The sequence below is a fragment of the Vanessa cardui genome, chromosome 18 (assembly GCF_905220365.1).
Source record: "Vanessa cardui chromosome 18, ilVanCard2.1, whole genome shotgun sequence".
Lineage (NCBI taxonomy): Eukaryota > Metazoa > Arthropoda > Insecta > Lepidoptera > Nymphalidae > Vanessa > Vanessa cardui.
Window position 1 is genome coordinate 3567873 of NC_061140.1, and position 17114 is coordinate 3584986.

Consider the following 17114-nt stretch of genomic DNA (forward strand, 5'->3'; position numbering starts at 1 on the left):
CAAAGATTGCTGTAGCATCAAAGCCCCTCAGTACACTAGTAAAAAAAAATGTATAAAAAAATTAAAGTAGGTAGTATAACCTATTACAAGCGTCCTAAGTAAAAATTAAATTCTTAAAATGACCTTGCATTGAAACTTGCTGTAATATGCAAAATGTCAATTAAAAAAAATACTTCAGTTTTCGAACCAACTGTCGTTTTATAAACAGTAAACATTTTGCAATAACTCAATATGACACTGTTGTGACGTGTGATGAAGTAATTGAGAGATCGAATATCAAAAACTAATATAATTAACGTAGCAATAATGGGTCAACAAGTGAGTGCTGTTGTATCAAGTTTAGGTAGATTTTTTGAATATCCTGTTAAGAGAAAGCCAATTTGTTTTTATAGGCAGGAAGATTTTACGGCGACAGGTAATTGTGACTTAATACATAACCTAATGTTATCAACTTTTGATTAATAAACGAATTTATATATTAGGTTATTCTTATTAAATATCCCGTACAAAAATACTATAAAAAGTGCAATGATATAAGTAGCTGATATTATACTAAAGGTAATGTTATCAACTAACAAGTAGCAGTGTATAAAAACATAAAAGTTTGAAACAGGAGAACCACAGAGGAAAGTATCAGATGTGCATAAGGTTGTTATGACGGACTACGATAGGCTAGTGGATCAGTTCTACAAGAGATTGGCGGAGCAGAGACAGTATAATCAAGTATGTCGAACATTATATACTAAGATGTTAAAGGTTAAGTGTTCCATGCCGCTCATAAACATGTTACAATTATATAAAAACCACGGATTGCTAAATATTGACTTTATGTACTTTAGCTTAAATACTGTTTGGGGGTTAAAATCACTCTATCATATATCTTTTCGGCCGAGTTTAATTTAAATATATCCTTTGGATTTTTTATTACGATTGCACAGACTCAAATCTCTCTAAAAATGTATCTTAAAAATTACAAAAACTATTTGTACTCAGGTCGTAATTTATTTTTTGTACACATAAGGAACAACGTTGGCCGAATATTACAAGTTATCTTTTAATAAAATATCTATGTTAAGGAAATGAAAGAACAGGATCGGCGTTGGAGTATGCAGAAGGTAGTGCGACGGTTCCCAGGCTGGAATGAGGTCACCATCGCGAATCTTCACAGCCTATTTCTTCTCTTTGACAATCAATCTAACGGAATGCTTGGATTTGACGATTTGTTAGTTCAGTAGATGGACTTTATTACTGATTGGAATATTATAATTACTAAAAATACTATAGACAACTCTTTATTGTGAAATTTCTATTTCACAAGTTTAATTTTATTTGTCCAAATTTGCCTTCCCAAAAATTTTTAATTTCCCATTTGTGCTGATTAATTTAAAGTAATTTTGTGATAGCTAAAAGTGGTAAGATTTAAATATAACATTTTCAAAATCAGATCTTTATTTAACATACATATGTGGTTAGTAAACCAGGTAACAGATAACAAACAGATATAAAGAAATATTTTGGCATGTTTAATATTAGTTTGATTCCATTATGGTGAATTGAACCAACGACTCCCATATATGAAATAATTATTTGTCCTTATATATTGTCCAGTTCTGCAGTATTAGAAAGCTTAGGAGATGAAACGTCAATGGAAACTCGAAAAGAAAAATTTAAAGAGGCTGACGCTGACAATGACGGTTGGATTACTTACGACGATTTTTTGTCGGTAATTATGTTATTAAATAACTGCGTAGAGTCGTTTCTAATTTTGTTTTTGGGTAATTTTATATTTATCTGATTGAAATGTTAGATAATGACTTGGTTTCTTCGTAGTTGGTGTACAACTTTAGTCCACAAGAAAACGGCAATTTGACGGGATTAGCTCGTCTGTGTAACGAAGTTGCTGACAACATTCAATTCGTAAGCAACTTGACGGTTGGCGAACAACTCGAATACGGATTATTTTAAAACAAAACATAGTTATGTATATATTGTAATTTAATTTTTTAATAAATAAAAAAATAATAATTGGTAACATTTATTTTTAATACATTTCCAACAAATAGTGATGTCGTTGTTCTTTTGTTTGGAATTAATATCGTGGAGGGTTGTTATCGCTAAGGGAATCCACATCGCTCAGCTCAGCTAGCGCGGGATCGCAGGCGAGACATTGTGAACCAACTTCCATCCAGCACTCATTGCAATACACGAATGGACATCTAGTACTTATACAAGAGTGCCACACTTCAATTGAAGCTATTGACGGAAAAAATAAATGACATTCACATGAGCTACATGTTTACCATATCATCAATATATTTTTTTACTACGCATTTAAATATACATTGGTTTGCAATGGAAATATAAAATACAATAAATGCCTGAAAATTAGATCAGTTTTTTAGATTGTGTTTTAATATTTTTGTATAAAATGTTATTTGAAGTCGATCATGATTAGCAATACTTCAATGAATAACTGATCTTTCTTAAAGTAACACAGATATCAGTGCAGTGCAACTGATATCTTATAAAGGCAAGATAACTAACTTTGTTTATGACTGGCGTATTTCGGTTCAGTTTCCTCACAAATCAAACACTTCATCCTGGCCACTGATAACTTTCCAAGCCAGCCCAACAATTGAGGATATCTCATTCTCATACTAAGTAAGTTCTCGCCTGAAAGATAATGGGCGCGAACTGCCTGTACGGCTTTCTTGCGTAGAGTTTTCTGCATTCTCAGACGTTTTTTAAGTATGTCGTTGTAAAGGTGTAATACGCGTTCCTTTTCTCGTTTGTAGTAAAAGTAACTGCAGATCAGTCTAAAATAATTGTGCTTTGAGGGGATAATATAAATAAATAAAACTTATGTACCTGTAGTTAGGTACCTATTTACAAGAGCAAGAAAAAAAGCCAAGGAGATTAATGTTATATTATATGTTTTTTACTTGGGGGTAGGGCTTTGTGCAAGCCCGTCTGGGTAGGTACCACCCACTCATCAGTTATTCTACCGCCAAATAACAGTACTCAGTATTGTTGTGTTCCGGTTTGAAGGGGAGTTAGCCAGTGTAACTACAGGCACAAGGGACATAACATCTTAGTTCCCAAGGTTGGTGGCACATTGACGATATAAGGAATAGTTAATATTTCTTACAGCTTCATTGTCTATGGGTGACGGTGACCACCTACCATCACAAAAAAAAATTATCCAAATAGAAGTCCAAATTGTATACTTTTTGGAAAAGTGAAACGGCTTTTGGGAGCCGAAATATCTCAATTTTAGAATAACTGAAGGTTACGGGTTCAATTCCGGTCAGATCGAACTGCTTCATTTGCGTATATAATTAATTTCGTGCTAGTTGGCAAAGGAAACAAATCGGTCGAAATTTTTAAGCCTTAATGGAGCACGTTGACGATATTCATCTCCAAAACATCTACACATAGGAAAGCGATTACTTGAGTAAAAAAAAACAATTTTATTCATGAATTTCTTTTGAAGAATAATTTAGGTACGATGGCAAATGGACTTGACTTTGTAAACAACTCTTACTCATTTAGGTAGTAGGTATTTACCTTGACGCGAAAATCTTGACTGAAGAGAGACTAGGGATTTAGATACATTACATTTGTGATATATGAAAAAGGTATAAATATTTATTTCAAATCTATTAATGATATGTAAAATTTAATAAAAGTTAACTGATTGTTACGTAGATAAGTACGTAATTTAATAAAAACAATCTAACCTCCGCAATCTCAGCGTAAATGGATTAATGTATAGCAACAGTAGAATCCACAGATATCCTCCATAAATTTTAAAATAATAAATCGAAGGCATAGCTCGAGGCCGGGGAACGCAGGCGTCATTTGAAACCATTTTGTTGCATTTATTTATGTTAAACTCTCTTAGGAGTTTCCGCAGCATAGAAGACAAAGGCCCTTTTCCTTCAACCTGATATTTGAGAAAATTCAATGTAACCTCGATATAACAAATCGGAAGGGAAAACAAGTAAATATTCGTTATATGAAGTAATTCGTTGAACTGAAATTCGTTATAAAGAGGTAAAAAAATCATCTCAACATTACGTAGGTACTCGTCTTGTTACAGCGAAGCACTTCTACTAATAAATGATACCACATTTTCATCAAATTACTGTATGTATTTTCTTTAATTATGAAGAATTTGTTAAATCGAGGAATTCGTTAACATTAACATTGCACTGTATATCATAATTTATTATCATTAATAATTAATTAATTAATAATAAATAAATAATTAGTTTTAGTCCGCGGATTGCTCGCATTTTAAGAGATTTAGGGATTAGATTAGGTCTCAAGTGCAATAAAGTTACCAATATCCAATATAGATTGAAGCTGCATAGTTATTTAATTCGGTTTAGCTCAGTGAAAGTGTAACAGACTAACAGATTTTTTTTATTTTTATTTTATTTATTTTATTTATTTTATTTGGTTCTTCAACAATTTGTACACTGTTTATAATAATAAAATATAACAAAAATAACATTCTGTTCTAAGTGTCACAATTACTTATAGAAGAACACAGCATGCACTAAAAGAAAACAATCAACATCTTAACCTAATTAGAAAATTATTTCAATCTTAATTAAAAGGAAGTAAAAAAAAACAAAACAAAAAAGCGATGCAATAAATATATATATGGGACAGGATAGAGTTACTACCAGATTTATGTTATTAGTAGGTAAGTATATAAGTACAGGTTGTTTTTTTTAATATTATAAACCTATACATCCTTGTAAATAAATACCTGAATTGCAATATCTTGCACATTCAATGTTGCACTTTCTTCTAACGCATGCTGCCGCACAACTTCCAGCGCTTCATAAAATAGTCTGTCTAACATCACAAAGGTGGTAGCGGTAACCGCCTCGAGCATTACTTTCAGAATTTGCGTCAAGAGCTTGTTTCGCTCTGACGGTATGTAGGATGTTGAGTGAACATCTATATATCTGTTCCGTTCCATCTAAGAGTATTTAATGCATAAAATTATAATCGCACTTGATTTTACAATTAAATTTTTAAAGAATTTTCCGCCTATCTGTTCGTAAGGAAAAAAACAATCTTCATTTTCAGTTACAAATATAGCTGATTTTTTAATGTGCATTAATTTACTATTGATATTACTACTAATCCCTTCGGCATGTGTATAGATTCATCAGGATTAAGATTTACCAACGAGCTATTGAAGTTTTCTACTTTACTTAACTTTAGGAAATTACAGGTAGGTACAAGATTAATAGATACCTTTTTCAAAGGCAAAATGTTGACTTTATTTTTTATACATCGTTTCTCATCGATTCTTTTAAAATAATCAGTAATGTAAACATTGTCGTAGTCAATGCAAGTAAGATATAAATCATGATAGTTTGCTGAAGCTATTGGAATACGTAGAAACAGGAGAGCTAAAAAAATGTACACCGAGATATTGACGAACTTCAAAATGGTGTATTTTTCTGCAAATGCGTGAAGTACACGTTCCCCAGTCTCCTTGGCATCCTAAAACTTATCACTTATATTTTATTTGTATCACAATTCGATTAATCCCAAAACAAATAATAAATAAAATTAGACCTGAATGTCGTAAAGCTTCCGTTCGTAATGGATTTTGTGCTGCAATTTAATCGTGTCTAAATTCGTAGTCAATTCTCTTTTAGCTAACTTCAGGTAAGTGTAGCCTTCTCCAAGACCAGAGTCTATCTGACAACAAACTAATACTATTTATGTAAAGGTATGGTAAATAATGTTTGCTTTAAATAAGTACAGTGTGCGAATTTCTTCTACATAATAGCTAAGTTGGTATTACCCTTACTGGACCTAACGGGCGTATCTGTCAATGTAAACATTTAAATAATTTAACCTGATTCTTGAAGTTACAAATATCACTTCTAATTGAACGTTTCACATCACATATATGAGGCAACATCAACGGCCAGCAGAGTATAACAGCGTGAGACGGTACATTCCTACTGCATGTTTCGTAGGCTGACGCAAATATATCCATGCACATCGTAACTGTATGAGAAAGTTGATTTTCACAACGTAATTCCATCTTTTCGATATATAACATCATATATGGATTCATCTCTTCAGTTGACTGGTTCAACCTAGTTGATAGAGTTCAATATTTTGTTATAATTATATTTATATCTATGATTATCTTTTTGCATTTGGGCATAAATGAATAAATATTTAGGTAGGCGGATTCTGTTAAAGCAATGGTACTGGTACAAAATATACCGACTTTTTTTCTTATCTTATTTCTATAAGGATAGACCCTTATGAAACTGAGTAACGCGAATTTACTAGATAATATTAATGTTCATTAAATTTTTTGCTAAAGATAAAACGCCATAAAAAGAATTAAGATAGGTTAAACATTATCTCCTCAAGAATATGCAAACCAAGCTTTGAAATGCATATTCTTATTTGAATCTATTCCATACGCGTTTGAAAAAAAAAACATTTTATCGTAATGCTTCATTCGAATATGTAGTTTTGTAGATAAAATAATGTACCTTATTGTTAGTTAATACAGAAAAGTACTACGTATGTATTGTTACAGAATATACGAACTGGAATATTTTTGTTACTTCGTCAGTATCATGAACGATGTCAAATAGAGTGTCTGTAAAATAATTTTCATTTTTCATCTGTTGCAATCCAACAAAACCTTTAATTTCATAATCAATTGGAGATATAACATCACGAATGGATCTAAAGGAAATTAACTACATATCAATATAGATAACATACATGGTATATAATTATATACCTACTAATTTAATAATTATATAGTTGCCAAGTTAAATATTAAATTAAGGTTTGCAAATATTAAAAAATTAAGCATCGATAATTATACGCGCGAGTGGGCCACTTTAAAGTTACCATTACCCATAAACATTAGCAACCTATTTTTTTAACCATTCGTTATATTTCCGAGGTGCCACCCACAATGAGAAGCAAGATAATTGTCCCTTGTGCCTTTAGTTAGGGTGACTCATTGTTAAAACCGAAGCAGAAGTTCGCCAGCCTGTATATAAATTCGCCACTAAATATGTACATGCTAAACTTGACATAAATGAATTTGAAAATAATTATTCGGCAACCATTCAGTAGCGTAGCTAGGTGAGGAAGAGCCCCGGTGCATAGAAAAGGAATCAGGCCCTCACCCCCTCTTTCCCATCCCTCTTTAACTAATAATTACCCATTTAAATAAAACGGATTTGAATCGCGTATATTATTTTTGACATCCCGACGTTTCGAGCACTATACATGGTTCGTGGTCACGGGTAGGTAGGTCTAGGTAGGTCTACCCTATCCCTTCAAAACTAGTTATAGTTTTATTTAAATGTGTAATAATCGCGAAAATTTAAGACAACATTAATATTTACTCTTTAAAATTACAGATATCAAATAAGAAATCTTGTGTACATGGGCGTGATTTTCTAGCTTCAGAATATTAAGGTTTAGCTTAGAGAGTCCCCTGAACTCCGAGGCCCTGGTGCACCGCACCACCTGGCCCTACGATAGCTACGCCACTGCAACCATTAAAAAGCTTTGCTACTACTCTATTGCACTGTGCTTATGCCTCACATAGGCGGAAAAAATCCTTATATTGTTTTCCTTCATAGCCAAGTACACTAATAAAACTTACTGCAAAATATTTAATTTCTTAAAAACCTGATATTTTCCTTTATCTGAACAATCTCGTTGGTAAAATCCAGCAAAGCTTTGTTTAATGGAAGGTAGCTTTGGGCATAAATATGTTTAGAAAGATTATAAGACAGCTCAGTTGTGCAAGCGAAAACTCGTACCACTTCTTTTGCGTTTAAACCCATGTTTGTTATCGGTCCTAATGCAAAACAGAATTAACATCAGTTCAGTTTTCGATATTAAGATTAGTCTGGCGATCAAGGTTATACATGATACCAAATTACGGCTAGCATACCAGCAACGACGTATGTCAGTACGATAGCCTTCAAAATACCACGACCAGCCTTTCCACAGTACATGGGTAATAACAAGAACGAAATACAACGAACCTGTACTGATACTGCTATCGATACGCCTGAAAAATAGGGATATTTCTTAGTTATAATTTAAAGAAGACTGTTAAATTACACAATTACGGCAAGTAAGTAAAAGTAATAACTTCTGCACTTATTTTTGTATTGACTTACCTAGAATTACGCTTACGATTATACCTAAAATAAAACCGACGTCATTTAGAAAAGGTATGTCCTTTAAAAACAAGTTGAAGTAAAGTTGTCCCACACAGAAACCCACAATAAAACCTAATAAAACTTTTAATATTCTTTTTTCATGATATTCTGAGAATATTATCAAATGTAACAGAGGACAATATATACGAATTATATATAATAAGTATATTCCTAGTTTCTCGAATAGCGATTTCTTCATATTTTCAATAGCAATTAGAATAATTTTAATATTACTTTAATTTGACATTAAAAATAAATTGTCAAATATGCTTATTTATGCTCCGTTTATTTTTTCTTAGACTTCTAAAAAATATCTTATTTAGTTACATTCGATAAGCAAATATTATATTTGGTTAATAAACACAAGTAAAATATAAGATGTATTTCTATATCGTACTCTGTGAGTCTATACGGGCAATATGTTCCACCACATATAACCTCTATGACAACCTCTAAGTTTTGTGTCTCATCACCATTTGATTTCGGCAATCCGTAACTAATAATTGTTTTTTTCTATAATTATTAAGAACCAAGCCTATTCATAGTAATATTACTTTAAGGGCTATTTAGACATAATATGGATAATTTGATTCAAAACTATTATAAATGACAACGAATTATATCTTGAACTTTTTATCATAAAATCATTTAGTACATTTATGAGACTACTAAACGTTTTATGAATATCATAATCACACTTAATAGTAAACTAAACTACTCATTACTAGAACTATGACCAATATATGTTAAACATACACTCCAATAATAAAACAAAACTGTATCGAGTTAAACATTTATTTCAATTAATCTTATAAATTCAATACATTAGTACACAGAACTTAGACGACATTATTGAGAAGTGCTAAATAAAGCGCTTTAAACAATTAACAGCATTTTCAATGCTTTATTTAAAATTTACAATAAATAAGGTTCAATACACAACATTGATTCAGTCAGCATATTGCAACTGCATATTGCTTCAAACGTGTCTCACTTGGCTTTTACAGGAATGAGAAGAGCTTCTTTCGTTAACTTCATTCTTTAACTAATAATAAATTTTAAACTATTTTGTGCAAGAATAAAGAATGCGACACACTTTTACAAAAAAAAAAAAAAATTCAAGTCTTTCAATGGTATATTGGTCGTAATGCTATGTATGTATTTATATAGTAAATTAAATTGATAACATTTTTTCAATGAGAAAAACAAAGACTGTTAACCTTTAAATTTACCTTAATTAATTAAAAGATTAGATGTAGTTTCTATTATCTATAGTAATAGTAGAATGTTCATGTAAATCGATATAAATTTTGCAAAAAGCATACCTTACATTTATAAAAATAGAAAAACTACACAAAGTACAACTTACAACTTTTCTTATGTTATATACATATTCATAATTGGGAATATGCATGTTATATTAAACTGTTTTTAATATTTTCATTTACTACTAGTACTTAAAAAGGTTATAATAAAATAATGGTTTATTTAAAATGTTTTTTAATAAAAACAAATTATATAATACAAACATTTTTGAAAACTAAATCTAATAGAACAACAATTTTTAATTTATCATATGACATAATTTACTCCCAAACGAATATTAAAATGATTGATAATTGTTTAATACAATTTCTTGATCAGTCAAATGTATTTATAAATTATAATGTTTACAATATTATGTACATATTCATGTACCACGTTTAACAAAGCGCGGTAAAATCTAAACTTGTAATTTGTGATATTTTATAGTTAATAATGGTAGCACTCACTTGGCAAAATATCAAAACACGACAGCATATAGAAGATTTATGTATAATTACTTAATAAACCCAAAAAGGCACTTACTTATTCCTTGTTGATTTTTAGTTACCGGCAAAACATTGTATAGAAATAAATATTTGCGTTAAATGTACAAATCCTTGCTGAGTACTGCACCATTTTTGCTTTCATGTTTTTGTAAATAGCAAATATATTGCTTTATTAAACTATCTATACAGTATACACTGAATATAAGCCAAGTGAAGTACCACGTTTATATAAAGGTTAATTCAAATAGTTCTTTGTATATAGTTTTAGGTTTATTTCAAAATTCAATAACAAAAAGTGCATATTCCCTATTATCAAGTATAGAATGAGGCGCTATAGTGGATCCTTAAATTAGCCCGAGTTTGTCAAGTTTACCCTTTTATAGATATAGTATATATATAGTCATATAAAATAAAAATATAGTTTTCAGACATATTTATTATACATTAGTAGTTTTTTAATTTACTCACTTAATTGTAAAATAAGGAAAACTTTTCGAAAATCCTATTTTCTTAACGTTTACAACATATGGAGATGTTATTTAAAATTAAACTTTGTAAAATTTACTTTTTATTAATTGTTGTTTCTTGATGTAAAATATATTTTTGATGTACATCAAACACATTCAAAAATAAATGCAAGACTAATATCGTTAGTTAACAATCATGAGATCTCATTTCGATAAATCAGTGAAGTTACCATAATTCCATACCTGACAAACTTGATCCCTCATTCCTAAAGCCTACATTCGAGACAGGTTCATAGAAGTGTAATTACGCGAGTGCTGTGGGAGGATTGCCAGCTGGTCCCTCAGTGACATCCGTAACCATTGGCTCCTCCTCCTCTTCAGGGACCTCTAAAATCTTGGGTCCGTACAGCAAAAGGTATGCGCAATGCCAGTCACCTGCAAGTTACAGAATTGCACATAAAATCAAAGCTTAACCAATTACAACAGATGATTTGTGAAATGTTTGTAATAATAATTTTAATATATAACAGAAAGTAACAAGTATGTACAACATTTAGCTTTTAAAAACTTGAAAAATGAACGCCTACTGTTGGCAATAGTATCAAAGAAAATAACGTGACAAAGTCGCTGAGCTAGTGCCACAGGACTCATTTTCACGGATGGAATAATATTACGTGTAAACAGTGGCGTAGCGTAAGCTTGGGGTGATAATTTGCAAGCCGGACATTGATTAAATAAATTTCCAATCTTGCCTACTGTGTGAACTTCGCCGTGATTAATGTTTCTTTATTTTATTCAATGGTATTTCAGTTTCATATGTCAAAGTCAATGATAGCGGCAATTCATATGAAAGTATGTAAATGGTAAAATTCTGCAATTTGACTTTACAGAGTAAATACTTGGATAGTATATGCAAATATATTAACAGTTGCCATTGTATGTCTATAATTTCGCTACGTCAAAGCCATTATTTGCTTCCACATGTTCATATTGAGCTGAGCTGAGATGATCCAATGGTTAGAACGCGTGCATCTTAACCGATGATTGCGGGTTCAAACCCAGGCAAGCACCGCTCAGCGGTGAAGGAAAACATCGTGAGGAAACCTGCATGTGACAAATATCATCGAAATTCTGTGCATTCGATGATATTTGTCACATGTGCATTCCACCAATCCGCATTGGAACAGCCTGGTGGAATATGTTCCAAACCCTCTCCTTAATGGAAGAGGAGGCCTTATCTCAGCAGTGGGAAACACAGGCTGTTACTTTACTTTCCTCTACATGTTCATATATACATATTCGTTGTTTGTATGTTAATGTCTCGTTACATATATACAGGGTGTATGAAGGGCGAGTGAGGGGGTAGTAAGGGGGGTAGTGCGCACCGCCGCCGCTGAGCTTGAGCACCTCCTCCTCGGTGACGGGCGACACGGTGTCGTCGTCGCAGCGCAGCCAGGCGTCGCCGCGCGCCACCCACGCCACGTAGTGCCCCGACGACGACGAGCGCCCGCGGTGCGTCAGCACGGCCTGCAGCCGGTAGTAGCCGCTGTTGTTGCTGCCGACGTCTGTGGCGACACACAGATTATATATTATACTAGCAGCCCGTCCCAGCTTCGCACGGGTGGACAAAAGATTTTTACACCTTGGGTTACGTTTCTTAAGTTTTAGCAAGAATTCCATATCTTTTCTAGCAATAAATATGGCCTATATTACTCGTGGATAATGTAGCTTTCGAATGGTGAAAGATTTTTTTAAATTGGTCCAGTACTTTTTGAGCCTATTCATTACAAACAAACAAACAAAATTTTCCTCTTTATAATATTAGTATAGATTTACGTAGCAGACATATTTGAAATAAAACTAGTTATAACGGATTTGAATCGCGTATATTAATTTTTTTGACATCCCGACGTTTCGAGCACTTTACAGCGTTCGTGGTCACGGGGTTTACCGATGTCAAAAATAATTAATATACGCGATTCAAATCCGTTATAACTAGTTTTATTTCAATGTGTAATAATCGCAAAAATTTAAGACATTAAACAGACATATTTTCCAAGAGTACTATCAGTCCTGATATTAAAATCGACACTTATGTTCTTGTTTCTCATAGAACAGAGTGGAACACTTGAGGAATTATTAGATAATTCTTGGTGTTGTGTATTCTAATATTATCCAATAATAAATTTGTCTATTTGTCACATGAAAAGAAATACTTAAAGGTATTTATAATATAATTACCATTTTCAAACCAATAAGGCACTATGCTCCTTTTTTTATTTTCTTTTTTACTGTCGCCGTGACTCTTATTCTTGGCATTTAAGGACTTTTCGACCGATGCATCTTCCAATTCCTAAAAATTAATAACGATTATAGAATAAGCATGAATATTATGAAAAATATCCACTATGACCATATTTAGTTTCAGAAATAACTTTACCTTAAATTTATTTCTCATTGGCGTCAAACGTTCCTGAAGTTCGGGCGAACAAAGCTCATACACATCCAATTCTAATGGAAACTTGACATCTTTAAGAATTTTGGCATTGATTGATTCCTTTTCTTTATAGTAAAAACGCACAAATTGCACTGTTAAATATGCCGGCAGTCGGCTGATTTTACTCTATAAATAAAAACATATATTAATTTAATATCAAACCAAATAACTATCTAGATATAATCATATTGTTTAAGACATACTGTTTTGGTATAGACAGCATCCCTTCCCAACGTTTCCGACATCTTTGTGATTTGCTCTGCCATTTTCTGTAATTTATTAAATATTTAAAATGTGATTGCTTGTAATTTAATTAATTATTGACATAAAAAAAAACATATTTAACAACAAAAGTTACATAAATTTTTTATACAAGAAACATAGGTATATTAAAATGTTATTTACTTACAGATCTAAGTCCAGACTGCAGATATTTGACATCCTGTGAGATAAAGCAAGAGAGTTGTAAGAATGTCTCATTGGAGCGTGTTGGAGGCTCGTCTGCTTCACTGCATACTAGCTCCACATCCAACGTACCTCCAAAGTACTGTTCTATAAGGGATTTGCTGCAAACATGTATTATTAAGAATTAAAATAGTAGTAGTTAATTATAAAAAACAGAGATTAATTATTTGACTGCCTTGTTGGTCTATTATCTAAATTATAAGGGTGTGGGTGAAGTTGATGTCTAGGTATCAAGACGCGGAAGTTACAAGATCTGGAAGTTGCATGCCTGAGTAAAAATCTAAACTTGAGCTCTGTGGTGGTATCTGAATGCTGTCCAATTAGAATATGAGTGAGAGATATAAGAGAACTCATGCACAATAATCTTCAAAAAAGTAACTAAAAACTAATCATCATAGTAGCTAAAAAAAATATTTTAATAACAAAAAATATTAAAAAGTTAAAAAACATTAGAAAAAATATATTGGTTACTAAGATCTCTTTTCATCAACAGATTAAAAAATATAAAATAAATTTATTATAGCTATCTTTACTGATTTTGCTACCTATTTGGTTCTGGAGCTACAGTAAGCCTCATCCTCAGAGCACGCACAATTTCTGTCCAACACTCAGATGCATCTTGCTGAGCTAGCTGTCCACCAGCACCTCGTTCTGCTAGTCTTGGTGCAGCTGCATGTAATGCATTTAGTAATCTGGCAGCTGCCGCGGCACAGGCACCTGCACCCCCACTCTCTAGAGCTCGCATTGTTTCACTTAATGCAGATGTGAGGCCACCTGCAGTTCCTCCTCCAGATGCTGTAGAAATACAGATATGTATTAGGGCCCTCGCCCACGGAGACTTTTTGTAGCGATGCAGTCGCGCGTTTCGTAAAAGCGCGACAGCAGCGATACTAACGCTCGTTAGTCGCATTTGCAACGCGCCACACCATCGCAACTGTATCGATGCAAACGCGCGGCCATGTCGGACGACATCGGGGAGAGAACGTTGGGGGGATGGCGCGTGAGTAGAGAAACGAGCGAAACCACCAAGTAATCTCTCTTTGTTAAATGGGTGCATCCAATATGGACGCCGGTTTCGTTGCCCTCGTTTCGGCTGCTCACAAAGCAGCACCAAAGACAACGTGACTAATGTTGCCTCAACGGAGTCCATCTTGCAACTGTAGCGATCACCACAGGCAATTTTGTGCCGTTACTGAATCGCATTTGCATCGCGACAGAAGCGCGACAGTATTGCGTTGACATCGCGACTGAATCGTGGTTATGTGGGCGAGGGCACACTGCCAGCGATCGCATCGCGACTGTATCGTTGCGAATATGCGACAGCATCGCTACTGCATCGCTACAAAAAGTCGCCGTGGGCGAGGGCCCTTAGTTACACCATATGTTAAATTATAGTCTAAAGCAGGTTGAATATAGCCTGCATATGGTAGATAAAGGTATGACCTTGAGAATTACAATCACAAATTAAGCGCACAAATTTTTAGTAGTGCTTGCCCAAGTTTGAACTCCGAAAGATTGTTTGAGATTAACATTTCATAACAATGAGGCTAATTTTATCCAAAAATTATTAACTTCAACAAATTTGTTTATTTACAATTAATTGTACTCACATGGATCATAACCAAGTAATGCATTTTTTAATTCAGGAACTGTTTTGAGGCACTGCACAGTTGCGTTCATATAACACGTGTTGCCTAAGTTAATAAGACCCTCTGGAAGGTCCAACTAGAAAAAAACAAAATGTCATTTAATAATTTTATACTGATGCATTCTTCTTTTGTAACTATTAAAATTACATTTTAATTAAATAATTCATGTAGGGTAAAAAGTACTTACAGCGGTTGCCAATTCTGACTCATTCATGTCTTCAACAAAGCGTGTCTGTTCAACTGGTGCCGCTGGGACATCTTCCTCTTTACTGCCCATAACTAACACCAAGGCATTCTACAAGTAAATATAGAGATACAAATGGTAAATCATGACACATTGTAAAGTCAAAATATATTTGTATGATATGTTGTGTCTTTTAAAGCAACCCGATAAATCTTCAAACAAATATACTCTATAAGTTTATGAGCATATGTAATGATGAGATGCAAATAAAATCAAAACAGGTAATCTTTATTAAGACTTAGATGTTTTCATGGTTTTTTACGCATGTTGGTTGTCAATGCCTGTCATATTTCTATCTCCACAGACGTTTGTGCCTATGATGTGTTTTAATTTGTTCTTGTTGTCAAATTGTGATGCGAGTAGAGATTTTAGCTGTTTTAGGTTTAGTACATAAAATAATATTTTGAATTCTTACATCAATCTGAGTAACACTGGCAATAATATTTGACATTTTATTGATATGTTCTAAAGAAATTCCATTAATTACTTACATTTGAGAGTTTAAAATTTGCCCAACTGTCATCTCTGAGGGTGACACCTTTGCATACAACTTTCTGTCTTTCGGGCTGCACACCAGTCAGTGCGAAGATTTGAGCCTTGAATACAACCGGTTCATCATCCGTATTCACTTCGACATCTGGATACATCTCCTTACCCCACTTTACTTTGACTATATAAAGAAAAATTTCCATCTATTAAAGGCTCAAGGTCAAAATAAGTACTTTTAATACAAATTTATGATTTAAAAACAATAATATCACTACAATTGTCGAATGCCGGTATTTATGGTATTTATCCTTGACATCTTAAAAACAACATTTTCTTTGTTCACTCAGTAATAATGAAATTAAATAATAATTATTAATATTATTAACTATATGGCTATAAAAACTTGTTTGCACAAATTTTTCAAAAACATTTTTCATAGATTCAAAGCAAATATCGTAACCTCAATTTATTGGAATGAATAAGCAATTTTTCGAAATGTATAATAAACACAAGTCACCTGAAACTTTCGGCATAATGCTGTTGTATTATAGTTGAACCTTCACAAAATAGTCCTAATAGAAATCAAATATTATCAGTTTTAAAATTAAAAATTGAAAGTCACGATTAAGATTAACTTCGTGGGATTCGATGGCAAACTGTCTTGTCAATTTCTAGTTTGTTTTATCTCCCACAGGGCACAGATAAAGTGAAAAACTGGACATAACATTATAATCTTATCGTAATGGATACTTGTAACAGCATAAATAATCAAAATGCAAAGAATTACAGTTTCAAAGAAGCGAAACATCTCAAATGTTTCTCTCATTGAAGATAATATTATCAAGTTTTTCTTTTCTAAATTCACTATTATATTATACAAGATAAAATGAAATTTCAGAAAAATAATTTAAAAACTATCTAAAATTATCATTTTACGTTCATATTAATGCAAAGGCAATTAATAAGTTCAAGAAAGATTTTAAAATTCCTGTTATAATTATAGTATTTTATTAGCATGTTGATAGACATTTTTGAAAAAAAAATGAGATGTATATAAGGATTTAGGTATAGGCTAGAGCAGTGGTATTCATTACTCTTGAAATTTACATTTAAATTACCTAATAGTTTGAAAACTATACTATTGAGAAAATTGACGCAGTTTTCGTTGTTTACTAAGTGTAATGGTTTATCCATGTTTTTATTTTAACAAATATATGGATATTTTTCATTATAATAC

The 17114-nt window shown here is 32.5% G+C and overlaps 3 protein-coding genes across 3 annotated transcripts; 1 reads left to right on the forward strand and 2 right to left on the reverse strand.

Annotated features, from left to right (window-relative positions):
• Positions 1 to 231: 231 nt before the first annotated feature.
• LOC124537468 lies at positions 232 to 1965 on the forward strand. The gene is made up of 5 exons (XM_047114324.1): positions 232 to 415; positions 614 to 723; positions 1077 to 1222; positions 1609 to 1723; positions 1831 to 1965. Exons 1-5 carry the CDS (start codon positions 307 to 309, stop codon positions 1963 to 1965), a joined length of 615 nt encoding a protein of 204 aa, XP_046970280.1. The 5' UTR covers positions 232 to 306.
• A 124-nt stretch (positions 1966 to 2089) lies between these two features.
• Positions 2090 to 8454, reverse strand: LOC124537541 (protein sneaky). The gene is made up of 11 exons (XM_047114416.1): positions 8214 to 8454; positions 7982 to 8101; positions 7714 to 7885; positions 6607 to 6747; positions 5891 to 6137; positions 5605 to 5730; positions 5278 to 5529; positions 4781 to 4996; positions 3741 to 3946; positions 2545 to 2816; positions 2090 to 2253 (listed from the first exon to the last, which is right to left on the reverse strand). Exons 1-11 carry the CDS (start codon positions 8452 to 8454, stop codon positions 2090 to 2092), a joined length of 2157 nt encoding a protein of 718 aa, XP_046970372.1.
• A 1352-nt stretch (positions 8455 to 9806) lies between these two features.
• LOC124537286 (ubiquitin carboxyl-terminal hydrolase 14) lies at positions 9807 to 16579 on the reverse strand. The gene is made up of 11 exons (XM_047114078.1): positions 16395 to 16579; positions 15880 to 16058; positions 15332 to 15439; positions 15106 to 15220; positions 14041 to 14290; positions 13440 to 13596; positions 13234 to 13299; positions 12974 to 13156; positions 12775 to 12886; positions 11919 to 12098; positions 9807 to 10968 (listed from the first exon to the last, which is right to left on the reverse strand). Exons 1-11 carry the CDS (start codon positions 16408 to 16410, stop codon positions 10838 to 10840), a joined length of 1497 nt encoding a protein of 498 aa, XP_046970034.1. The 5' UTR covers positions 16411 to 16579; the 3' UTR covers positions 9807 to 10837.
• Between the last annotated feature and the right edge of the window lie 535 nt (positions 16580 to 17114).

What these genes read in the sequence shown, in the direction of transcription:
- LOC124537541 (XM_047114416.1), bottom strand. Translation starts at nt 8,454, where the DNA reads ATGAAGAAATCGCTATTCGAGAAACTAGGAATATACTTATTATATATA. An exon ending in CAGATAAAGGAAAATATCAG is followed by an intron (nt 6,748 to 7,713) that starts GTTTTTAAGAAA and finishes AATTTCCTTTAG; the next exon opens with ATCCATTCGTGATGTTATAT. An exon ending in TGCAAGATATTGCAATTCAG is followed by an intron (nt 3,947 to 4,780) that starts GTATTTATTTAC and finishes CTCAAATATCAG; the next exon opens with GTTGAAGGAAAAGGGCCTTT.
- LOC124537468 (XM_047114324.1), top strand. Translation starts at nt 307, where the DNA reads ATGGGTCAACAAGTGAGTGCTGTTGTATCAAGTTTAGGTAGATTTTTT. An exon ending in AGCAGAGACAGTATAATCAA is followed by an intron (nt 724 to 1,076) that starts GTATGTCGAACA and finishes ATCTATGTTAAG; the next exon opens with GAAATGAAAGAACAGGATCG. An exon ending in CTTACGACGATTTTTTGTCG is followed by an intron (nt 1,724 to 1,830) that starts GTAATTATGTTA and finishes GTTTCTTCGTAG; the next exon opens with TTGGTGTACAACTTTAGTCC.
- LOC124537286 (XM_047114078.1), bottom strand. An exon ending in ATGCTGTCTATACCAAAACA is followed by an intron (nt 13,157 to 13,233) that starts GTATGTCTTAAA and finishes TTTTATTTATAG; the next exon opens with AGTAAAATCAGCCGACTGCC. An exon ending in GCTCAAGCTCAGCGGCGGCG is followed by an intron (nt 10,969 to 11,918) that starts GTGCGCACTACC and finishes TGTAACTTGCAG; the next exon opens with GTGACTGGCATTGCGCATAC.